At 41.4% G+C, this 12,593-nt stretch overlaps 1 protein-coding gene across 2 annotated transcripts in view; it reads right to left on the reverse strand.

The window, feature by feature from the left end:
• The window catches only part of PRKCB (protein kinase C beta), a 304,452-nt gene that overhangs the window by 93,294 nt on the left and 198,565 nt on the right, over window positions 1–12,593 (reverse strand). For both annotated transcript variants that reach the window (XM_044746781.2, XM_044746780.2), the window contains exons 6-7: window positions 3,344–3,500; window positions 1,803–1,937 (exon numbers count right to left, since the gene is read on the reverse strand). In XM_044746781.2, the coding sequence (XP_044602716.1) occupies window positions 1,803–1,937; window positions 3,344–3,500 (292 nt within the window). The remainder of the gene's footprint in view (window positions 1–1,802; window positions 1,938–3,343; window positions 3,501–12,593) is intronic.

Genomic DNA, 12,593 nt, shown 5'->3' on the forward strand with positions numbered 1-12,593 from the left:
TTGTCTCCTTCCTCGCCATAATATTACTTATTATTCACAATCCAGTAGAACCCAGATGGTCTCCCAACTCTGCAAAGATAGATGTTAACTTTGAGAAAACCAAGGTGAGATTTTGCTCTCCAGTCTGGAAAACAAGATTTAACCTCCAAGGCTGTGATTTCATTGCCCTGTTTAGCAGCCAGTTATATTTCCAACTTAGCAAAGTTATCTCAACATTCCTTTGTCTACTGACACACAAATATCAGTTTCTCAAACCTTTGGCATCAACTATTCATCTTCCTGGTTTCCTCGTTTGTGAGCTAAGGAAAACTGTGACAAATGCTCATTATCTATTCTAAGAGAATTATGTTTTTAACCATTTGTGAATTGTGCTTTCACACACATTATTATTTTTTTTTTTACACTCAACTTCCATCCTCCTTCACGTCTCTCAGCATATTGTCACTGATTAGTTATTTGTGTCATTTCTTCCTCAAGGTTTCTCTTCTCTTTCCAGAAGCTAAGTGCCGTGAGGGCATGTCCGTCTTATAGTTGATGTATCTCAAGTGACTACAATGGAGTCGACATAACACATATCTGAATTAAAGCCTATGATAAATATGGAGGAGACACAAGGAAGGGGTAAGATGAGCAATGGGAGGAACGTGTGGTTCTGATGATACATCCTCTTTCTGGCTCAACCAGTTTGATTTTTTTGTTTTGTTTCGTCAGGAAGATTGGCCCTGAGCTAACATCTGTTGCCAATCTTCCTCTTTTTGCTTCAGGAAGATGGTCACTGAGCTAACATCTGCACCAATCTTCCTCTATTTTACATGGGATGCCGCCACAGCGTGGCTCAAACAGTGGTGCTAGGTCCGTGCCAGGGATCTGAACCTGTGAACCCTGGGCCGCCAAAGTGTAGTGTGTGAAACCAACCACTACGCCACCAGGCTGGCCCTCAACCAGTTTTTTATTTTCTTTCACTTGTAACTGAAAAAGCCTTGAGTGATACCATCAGAAATGAGACAATTTCTCTTGAAGAGATAAGAGCAGCCCCTAATCCCCACTTCTCCCAAAGTTATAGTGCCAGGCTGGACTATCTATTCTGACTCCTTTACTTAGAAAACTGTGAAGCAAACAGTTGCCAAGGGGGTTGATGCTGCCTTTTTGTTGGGAATATTGGGCAAGGATTTTTTTACTGTAAGAAGTGAGCAAAGGGCAAAAACTCCAGAACAAAGGAGACATTGCAAATGACCATGACAGCAACTCCCCAGCACCTTTGTGGTCAGGCTGGGTGAGCACTCCCAATGAAGGAGCATCTTCATAAGGAGTTGAACTCTGACAGTGGGTTGCACTTATCTTTTGGGTAAAATGTGAGAGCCATTTTAGTGCCCATGGGGCCAGTCAAGTTATATAATTGTGTAAAGTCGGGCAGATGTAAGACAATAGGGAGTGGGAGGGACCGTGGCAAATAGAAAACCCACATCCTGTCTGGAAGGGGCATTAACTATGCAACTCTTCTCCATTGTTCTCAACTGCTCCTTCTAGGCCAGGTGTGCCCAGATATTTCTCGCTTTTCAAGCCAGAAGTCCAGATTTTTATAGGAAATGTCCTGATTTTTTAAAATATTGGTGACTAATTCTTTTTTCTTTTTTTAGTCCAAGGACCAAATAAAACATATCATGAGGCAGACCCAATCTACCAGGCATCGCTCTGTGACTCCGCTTTAGCATTTCACTTTCAGGACAAAAAGGAATACATACTTGATCTCATGTTTGATGGATCAAGCTATATCATAGCTTTGAAAGCAATATCTTCCTTACCAGCCATCAACACCAGCTTTCTGCAATTCAGAAATCCCAAACGACAAAGATCCCATGAAGTCATTCCTGCTGGTCAGATCCCAATCCCAAATCTCTACAGACAGTCTCCTGTCTTTGTCCGATTCTTTCAGCTGGCTGCAAAGAGAAAAAAGAGAAGTCAGTGCAGGTTATAGTGATTTCTCCAGCCGATGAAACGTACAAGAGGACAAGGCCCAGAGGTAGGAATTTTTAAAGATTACAAGCTGTTGCAAGAAACAAATTCAGTTTGCATCCCAGGAGAGCTCCCCAGGGAGTGAGAGCTTTCCTGTTTGACAGCCTGTGGCTTAAACAAGCAGAGGACCTAGGCCAGCTCCGACAGGAACAGTTCTAAATACTTCTGTTGTCTTATGTCTTTATGGGGTTCGTGGTGTTCAGGAAATCCTATTGAGACAGTCACTATAAGAAATATGAATGTCAGTTACATAACCATGTGAGTGTTTGCACACGTGTGGATTAGGAGGAGGCTGAGGAAACGTATGGAGGAAAGAGTCTTGTGGATGTCGATCTGGGGGAAATCGTCTGTTCTAAGGCATGTCTTTGACTGAGGCTGAGATGGGCCCCAGTTTGGCCCTGAGGGAAGAAAGAGGAGATGGGGCTACTAGAAGGAATCATGCTTTTGGCCCATAGTCTCTGGAGTCAGACCGTCGGAGGTTGAAGCCCCCTCCACCCCATATTTGTTGTGGGACTCTGAGCATGTTCTTTAATCTCTTTAAGCCTCACTGGTGAAATGGGGATCAAATGACTAATGAAATAATACAGTGCTTGTTATACATAGTATACACTCAGTAAATACTGGCTGATATAACTAACACTTGTTGGCCCAGATGCATCAAAAAGTGACGCTAGGGGCTGGCCCAGTGGCATAGTGGTTGCGTTCACATGCTCTGCTTCAGTTGCCCAGGGTTCATGGGTTGGGATCCCAGGTGTGGAGTACACACTGTTCATCAACCCATGCTGTGGCAGCGTCCCACAGACAAAATACAGGAAGGCTGGCAACAGATGTTAGCTCAGGGCCAATCTTCCTCACCAAAACCAAAACCAAAAAAAGTGACCCCAGGTTCTTGGAGCACTGGCCAGTGAAGACCCTCCATGGCAGCTGGCAGAGAGCTCCCAGCAGGCGGCTGGCCCAGCATTATCCATAAACTCAGCCCTAGAGAGGTTATCCCCACACTCTATGGGTTATGTCCCACTGGATGCTGAGACCCAGAGCCTCTCCCACAATTTGCCTTCACCTAGCAACAAATCACACTATTTTCTATCCCACCCACCCTCCCACACCACAGACATTCTCAACTCTATTAAAGAAAAAAAGTTCCAATTTTTATTTGGCTTGCAATGCAAAAATGCAGATGGAAGGGGAGGAAGGGAAGGAAGGAGGGAGGGAGGAAGGGAGAGAGGGAAGGAGGGAAGGGAACAGAGGCTAGGAGAGAAACTCCGTGATCCCAGGTGGCCCACAATCCAACCTCCACCACCCATGCTGAGCTGCAAGAATTTTCACTTACAATCTAAACGTCTCATTCCACTCAGGGTTGAGGGAGCACTTGATGGTTTTGGTCTTCTGCTTGCTCTCACTTTTGGGGTCAGGAATCAGTTTCAGTTTCACGTAGGGATCTGACAAGCCATTGGGATCCATAGGTACAAGGTTTTTAGCATCTCTTACTAAAAAAATAAAAAGCAGTTTCAGGATTAATAGCCCCTAAAATGTGTAAGCACCAACCAGTGATGGCTGTTGAACCGGTAGAGGGGTCCTTGGCAGCACACTTAATTAATGGGAATTTTTAATTTATTAACATCAGTATTTAGAAGCATACAAAGTGAGATAAACTGCCAAGATGGAGACTCTGCTCTATATTGGTTTAAAATTGATTTCTGACTTTCATATTGCTCTGCCTCCAAGATTAACTGTAAGTTCTCTAAGCTTGTTTTCCATAAAGCTTACAAGAAAGATGGGCTTCCTTCATTAAGTATAATGTTTTCAAGGTTCATCCATGTTGAATCAGTACTTCCTTTAAGGCTGAATAATATCACCTTGTCTGGATATATCAAATTTTGTTTATCCACTCATCAGCTGATCAATATTTGGGTTGTTCCCACTTTTTGGCTATTGTGACTAGTGTTGCTATGAACATTTGTGTATTCTGACACAATAAGTCACATATTCTATGATTCCATTCAGATGAAACATCCAGAACAGGTAAGTCCATCAAGACAGAAAGCAGTTTCCAGGGGCTGGACGGAGCTGGGGGATGACAGTGATTACTTAACGGGCACATGGTTTCCTTTATAGGTGATGGAAGGTTTTTGGAACTAGATAGGGATGATGGTTGCATGTACAACACTGTGAATGTACTAAATGCCACTGAATTATAAAATGGTTAATGGTTAATTTTATCTTATGTGAATTTTACCTCAATTCAAAAAGAAAAAGCTAAAAGAGAAAGAAGGAGTTGCCCTCTAAATCAAGGTGCACCCATCTACCATGTACACCCCATAACCAGTACCCAGACAGCCCACAGAGAGAAGGTTGGAAAAATATTGGTATGTATTGTAGTTAGGCTCAACCCTCAATCAAGAACACCCTGGGTAAAGGAGGCTATAAGGCCAGTTTAGAGAAGGAAAGGAAGCAGAGGGTCAGCAGTGTAGATGCAACTAGCCATGGGAAGGATGAGATGGAACAAGGTAGCAGCCTGGAGAAACAGGAGAAAGTCAATTAGGAATCAATTCAAAAACCAGTAACGTAGGTAGCCACAGGAAGGAGACAAGAAAATGGGAGTTGTACAGATTTAAAGGATACAGTGCCAACCATCTCACTTATGAGAGAAAAATTCAAAGTAATATATTAGCGAATTGAATCAAACTATCTGCCAGGTTAATATATAATGACTCCTACCAGGAATGCAAAGATGGTTCAACCTTAGAAAATTATTATTAAAATATTCATCATATTTATAGGTCAAAGGAAAAAAAACCATAGGATCATTGCAATTAGCTGGAAATAGCAGGGAATTTTCTTCACAGGACAAGGGTTATCTGAAATAATAATAGCACAGTGAATGATAAATGCAATCCTATTAAAGTCAGGAACAAGTCAAAGATACACATTACCCTAGCCATTTGCAACATTTTTTCTAAGTGTTCCATAAGTGCAATAAGACAACAGAAACAGTTCTATACACTGATGGCAAGAAAAACAAATTAGAAAAAAGATTGGAAAGTAGGGACTAAAGCACTCTCTCAATTCCTGCAAACGTTGCTTCCACCCCATCACAGTCACCTCCACCTTGAGCTTATCATCCCAGAAATTACACCACTTTCTCAATCTCAGTTTCATGTACCCCACAACCCACAACCTTACACCACTTCCCATTCTTCCAGTTCATTAACTCTAGTACCCCACTGCAACAAGCCTTTCACCACCAATCAATCTATCGAGCCCAACACATTTTGTCTTCCTTCCCATTCCCTCCTGCCTTTACCCCATCCACCCCAGCTTAGATTTTATGGTGCATTCTAATCACTCCCTTGAAAACACCCTCAAGTCCCCTTCTTTCCATTTTACTTCTCTGACAAAACCCCATCCCTAATTAAATTAAAATATCTTCCTTTTATTATCTTACATCCAAGCAGCTGACCCTTGCTGGGGGGAAAAACTGACTTGCCTAAGATCATACAGCTGGTAAGGGGTTGGAACTGAATAAATTAGATGAGAAAAGGGCTGCATGGGCTGCCAGATGAGTGACAAGGGACCCCAGGATGCAAGTTGTAGTTTATGCTGCACTGACACTTTTCTGTACTCTAGCATATGGCACTTTCTTCCATTTATCCACAGATTGAATTCATGCTCCATCTCAGCTTGTAAGTTGCATCTCATTCTTGCATCAGAAACTTTTTTTTTTTCACTTTTTTACGTTTTTAACTTTGATTCAGTTCAGTTCAGTTCAGTTCAACAAGCAAGTTCCTACTATGTGCTAGGCGTTCTGCTAGGCACTGGGGACACAGGGGAAAATATAAGATGTTGATCCTGTCCCGCAAGAAATATATAAAACCAAATTTATATAAAGTATAGTTGATTTTTCATAAGACAGTAGCCAGGTCATATGGTGTAGTGGATACGAGACTATAAGATGCCAGGGTCTGCATCTTGCTTAGCAGTTACTTCATATTTTTAAATTCAATTTCTTAACCAATGAAGTGAAGATAATGCATACCTCATAGGGTTGTTACAGGAGTACAATTGGATAAAGAATACACATGTTTAGGGGCTGGCCCCATGGCCGAGTGGTTAAGTTTGCATGCTCCGCTTCAGCAGCCCAGGGTTTCACTGATCTGGATCCTGGGCATGGACATGGCACTGCTCATCAGGCCACGCTGAGGCAGCATCCCACATGCCACAACTAGAAGGACCCACAACTAAAATATACAACTATGTACTGGGGGGATTTGGGGAGAAAAAGCAGGGAAAAAAAAAAAAAGACTGGCAACAGTTGTTAGCTCAGGTGCCAATCTTTAAAAAAAAAATGAATATACATGTTTAGCATAAAATGTAGCATCTAGGAAATAGTCAATAAATGCTAGCTATATTCCTGCTGTTTCATTATTATTATTAATATTCAGTTCCCTCTTTTACATTTGTTCATTTTTATGATGATGATGACAGCCATTTCCGAATGGACTGATATCAGACAGAACCACTTGTGGTTTTTCTTCTTGAGAATAATGCATTGACCAATCCAACCCTTCCCCAGGAGTGTCTCTCAAACCTCAGTGTGTGCTAAGAGTCAGGCAGAGGGCTTGAGAGACACAGATTCCTGGGACCCATTCCCACAGATGGATTCTGATCCACCAGGTCTGGAGCAATACCTGCTCATTTGTTTTTCTAACAAGTTCCCAGGTGATGCTGAGGCTGCAGGTCCATGGAGCACACATTAAGTAAAGCTTTTCTAAATGATATAATTTCTTAAGATCCCCATGCATTTTCCCCACAGAATACAATCTCCAACATTATTTTCTCTCATTTATTGAGCCTTCCAAGGAAAACAGCATGTGACGGTTTCTAGGCTGGGCTCTTCGAATGACACATCTATCACATAGTGAGCTGAATAAAAACACGATTTGAGACACTCTGAAGTGCCAGAAACTTGTCTGGTAGATTGGCAACACATATCATACACATATTGGCAAGTGGAAACAGTGCATCTTTCTTCTCTTTGCTAAGGCCACGCTGCCCTTCCCCGTCCTTGAACTGATACACAGGGTAATCATCAGGAGAAGATTCTTCTCGTGTAAGTTTACGACTTCAGGGCTCTTTCAGAGTGCTCTTTGCAGGACAACTGTGTGGGACGCTTGAGCCAATCTTACAACTAACGGTCTAAGAATGATCTCTCTTTGGGCATCTACTGCCCCTGAACCAAACATTCCTAAGTGGCACCTGACTCCATCTCTCCCTCAGCCCTCATAGACCCTTTCTTCTTCTTCTGTCCTTTTGGGTCTATCCTCTACTGAAGGGGCCAAGAATTTCTGTGGCAAGGAATGGAGTGGAATTGATTCTGGGACTGCTGGCATTCACGTCTCCAAGGGCTCTGGTTACTAAAACCATGGTATCATGAGCAGTTGACAGTAGCTGCAGGCTAAGACTCAAAGCCTGTCCCTCTTGAAGCTTTTCAGAGTAGAGTCATGTTTCTCAGCAGCAAGAGACCACATATGTATCGAGGAAGCAAATCTCTCTAGACCACACTTGGCGAGACTGACTTTGATTTTTCTTGATAAATGTTTCTTTACTATCTTTGTTGAAATTCAGCCAGCCCAGATGGTACAAAATGCTTTACACAAAGCAGAAATAGCAACCTTCCCCCCTGGTGGAAGACGGCTAAATGTACAGGAGAAAAGCGTCCTGATCCAGGGAACGCTGCTTGCCTTGGAGTGAAGCCAGGTGGGGGGTAAGGTCTGGCTGTTTCCATCAAAGGGTCTTCAGAGCAAATGAGGCCTCTGCATTCTGGTAAAAGTTACTTAAAACAGTGCTGAATACATAAAAAGATAGCACTAATGTTAACTATTTTCCTAAGAATCATTCTTCACCAATAATTTTCCAACTGTTTTTTTCTCCCCCAAAAATACAACTATCTATTGGAAAAGTCCGAATAATTTTGCTGCTTCAAAGCCTTTATCTCATATTGTGAGGATCATGGGGCGTCTCTTTATGAACTCCTCTTGAAGGAACTTTCTTCAACATCATGAGTCCTCACTTGTCCTCACTGTGTATCCTCAGAACAGTTATTCAAAGCAACACTCAGTAACATTCAGTTAGCTTTGAGGACGTTTGCAATAACAGAAAGTAGGAAATAACCTGAGCGCCCATCAACAGGAGAAACGGTACATAATCCACAGCATATTCACACTGTCAAATACCAGGCACATAGTAATAAGACTTGGGTGTCTATATGCACCAACGTGAAGAAGATAACAAGATGAAGATCAATGATTACAACATAACACCCTTTGTTTAAGAAAAAGGTCTGAGGACATCAGTGGTTCAGTAGATAATATCTAGATCTGGACGGTGGACTAGATAGATAACAGCATTGGGTCAATGTTACATTTCCTGATTTGGATAATTATACTATGCATATGTAAGAGAAGGTCCTTGTTCTTGGGAAATAGACACTGAAGTATTTAGGGGCAAATGGGAACCATGACTCCAACTTACTCTCAGATGGCTCAGAAAAAAAAAGATACACATATATTAAAATATTTAATAAAGAGGACGATAAACCAAATGGGGCAAAATATAAACAATTGGTAAATCAGGCAAAGAGTATACAGATGTGGCTTGTACTATTCTTGCAACTTTTCTGTAACTTTGAGATTATGTCAAAATAAAAGCTTTTAAAAAACAAGGCCCTTCCAAATCTTCAAGAGAAAAGTACAAAAAAATAAATTTTCTACAAGGTTATATAGGAATGTAAACATACAGAAAAGAGTCTGGAAAGATATAGCTAAAACTAACTTAAAATAATGATCACAGGGCTGGCTTGGTGGCACAGTGGTTAAGTTCTTGCGCTCTGCTTTGGCAGCTTTGGGTTTGCCGGTTCAGATCCTGGGCGCAGACCTACACATCGCTCATCACGCCATGCTGTGGCGGCATCCCACACAGAAGAACTAGAAGGACTTACAACTAAAATATACAACTATGTACTGGGGCATTGGGCAGGGAAAAAAAATAATAAAATAGAATAAAATAATGATTACATCTGAGGAAGAGGAAGAGTTGTGGGCAAAAGAGACTTTAGCTGTATCTGTCACATTCTAAATTTATTGCAAAGAGAATGCATTCTTGTATTGATTGTGTTATTAAAACTAATTTTTTTAAAAAAACAATCCAGTTGCGCATCTTCAGCCTCCAAGAATCCATTGCCCTGGCCTTCAAGGACCTCATCCTGTTCCCCAAAGGCTATAGAGCAATTGGGTCTGCAGAGAGCTGCTTAAAAACTCTTGGTGTGAATCACAGAACCCTTGGGGAACAATGCACAGACTCTGGAGGACCACGCTGAGATCAGCGGGACACTGCCAGCACATACCCCAGGATCAAAGCAGGGTTGCAGGCCAAGAGACTAAACAGGTGAAAGATTTCAGAGCCACCAACTTATTTTCACTACCCTGCCACACTCCTCTCTTTCTACTCCAGTGACTTCCTGGTGGCTGACAGGTTACCTCTGCCTTTTGCTAACCACATCTCTCTCCCCACCACCCTGCGACACCTTCTCAAGGTGGACGCTTCTTTAGCCCTTTGCTCTAAAGTGTACTCCTACACCTGTGTCCCTTTGACTCCTGTTTACTTATTACTTCTTCTAATTCCAGTGTTCACTGATGCTATGGCTTTCGTGAGCCTTGGATCCATCAGAATCCCCTTCCCACTCTTCTTAACTAGCCATCCCCTATGGCCTCAACTGATAGGTTCTGATTGCAAAGCAAGCAAACCCAGGGTCTTTGGGCAGCTCACACGCAGCATCTAAGTCATCCCGAGCATGTCCTGGCCAAGGGCTCCTAGAACAGCTGGCTTCCTGTCACTGCTGGCAGTGGTACAGTTATCACACATCTAATTAACTGTGTTGAGACAGACTTCCAGCTGGGACCGTCACAGTGTCTGTCTAAAAGAGAGCCTGTCAAGCCATGGCAAGTGAAATGATGGTGGGGAGCTAGCGCAGACGAGTCGGGAACCACGTTAGCAACAGTCGGACTTTGGAGTCAGACAAAACTGGGTTTGAATTCTACCTCTGCCATGACTCCCGCTAACTGGGTGGTCTTAGTCAAAGACTTCTCTGAGCCTCAGTTCCCATCTCCGAAATGCTGATAAAACCACAGACAACTCTGTTGGATAATAACTAGGGTGACCATATACACTGGTTTGCCCAGCACAGCCTCAGTTTATCTCTGTTGTCCTTTGACTCTCAAAGGGTCCCAGTGCAGACAATAAATTATATGGTTACTCTAATTAAAGAGGATAATAGCATTAAAGCAGAATGTAAAGTACATGGCAGAGGCTCAACAAATGTTGATTTCCTTTCTCCTTTGAGAGAATTTAGATCAAGTTACATAACTATCAAGATAAATTTCAGGGCTAAAAGAGTATGCCTCCAATGTGATTTTCATACAAATGAACCTGGAGGAGTGTAAGAGAATGAGAGATGATCTGAAGCCAAATGTGATCAATCGACTTCTTCTCATGGCTTCCCCTCCATTACAATTCAGCCACCTGGAGTTTCACCCAGAATGGCACTTCCTCTGAACTCTCAAGTAATCTTTTATCCTTTTACTTCCCTACCCCCTTACACCAATATTTTGACTTCATCAAACCCTCTAATACCTCTACTCTTTCCTTTCATCATAAATGGACATTAAATTTTGTCAAACGCTTTTTCCACATCAATCAATAGGTTCATGTGTTTGCTTTTCTTCTGATTATTAACATGGCTGATTATATTAACTGATTTTTGATTATTGAACCAGCCTTGCATTCTCAGGATAAAACTCACTTGGTTGGAGTATATTACTCTTTTTATATATTTCTGGATTTGACTTGCCAATATTTTGTTGAGGATTTACATATTTATGTTCATAAGGGATATTTGTCTGTAGTTTTCTCATACTATTTTTGTCTGGTTTGGTAGCAGGGTAATGCTAGCCTCACAAAATAAGTTAGGAAGTGTTCTCTCTGCTTCTATTTTCTAGAAGAATCAGTGTTATTTTTTCTTCAAATGTTTGGTAGAATTCCACAACACATATATCATTTCAAGCCCTTCTTTACGTGGATTCCACAAATTTTGGTGTCATTTTCTTTCATGGGTTCAAAATATTTTTTAATTTTCCTTGAGACTTCCTCTTTGAACCATGGATTTAGAAGTCTGTTTTTTAATTTCCATATTTTCCCAGGGGCTCTACTCCCATTACTGAGCTTTAGAGAACAGTATATACAACTGTCTACCAGAAATCTTGTATGGGATATCCCATAAGTACATCAAATTCAACATGTCCGATAATTCTCATTATCTCCCTGTTCTCCCCCATTACCATGTCTGCTCCCCCTTTCAATGCCATTCTCGGTGAGTGCTCAACCATCCACCCAACTGTCCACATGAGAAATCCGGAAATCACCCTGGTCTCTTCACCCTGGTGCAATCTATGTGTGTACTGTTCCTTCTACCTCTTTACCATTTCACTGCACCTGAGCCCTTCTTACCATCCACACTGCTACCACCTTCACAATAATAATTACATCATAGTGTTATTGCAATTACTTTATATTAAAGCCTGTAAAGTGCCTGGTATTGTCTTTGGCCGGTGAGTGAATAGTAAGCAGCAGTTACTCACATGGTTGTCGCTTCAGCTCTCATTTGTTTGCTCCTGGTGAAATTAAGATCCTCCTAGTTGGTTTCTTGCCTCCAGTCTTGTTCCATCCAGCCCTTCCTCCACTCCAAAGTAATCTTTCAAAAACTCACATACTGTCTAAACAAAACCCTCATAGTTTTAGAAAAATATATTAACATTATTCACTATAAAACTAGGTCAAAGGAGAAAAATTCTATCATCTCAAAAAAATGACAAAAAGGCAAGTGACAAAATTCAGTAATCATTCTTTCTTTTAACTCTTAGAAAAATAGGACTAGATGGATGCTTTTCTTAGTATAATAAATATATCAAAGGCTTTCATCATGCTTACTGGTAAAAATCTAGAGACATTTCTATTTCCACTAAGGCCACAATCAAATCAAGAATGCCCACCATCACCACTATAATTTAACAACATTCTGGAAGTACCAACCAGTGCAATTACACAAAAGAAAAGTACTAAGATGCTTAACTGTTGGAAAAGAAGAGACAAAATTAGCTACTATTGTCTGAACTGTATCTTAGAGAAATTCCTCAATAGTTCTGGCATGTGACTGACGTTCTCTTTCTGGTTGACAGCCTTCATAAATCTTTCCCATTTTTAATCTCCTTGTCATTCAGTGGGAATTTGGAAAAAGGAGAAGTGAAATATATGGTCTCAGTTGAGCATGAATTACTTTTTTAATTAGAAAAGAAAGGTTACTCTAAATCTGAGAGAATTCTTTGCTTAATGGGAGGCCAGTCTTGTGTACATTATTCTTAACAAATTGTTATTGGATACAACTTGGATGCCCCAAGATGCAGTTGGCTGATTCCTCCAAGTTCTGAGTCTGTACATCACTGTCCAAACCATGCAACTCCCGTGGTCTG

Source organism: Equus asinus, chromosome 14 (genome assembly GCF_041296235.1).
Source record: "Equus asinus isolate D_3611 breed Donkey chromosome 14, EquAss-T2T_v2, whole genome shotgun sequence".
Taxonomy (NCBI): Eukaryota; Metazoa; Chordata; class Mammalia; order Perissodactyla; family Equidae; genus Equus; species Equus asinus.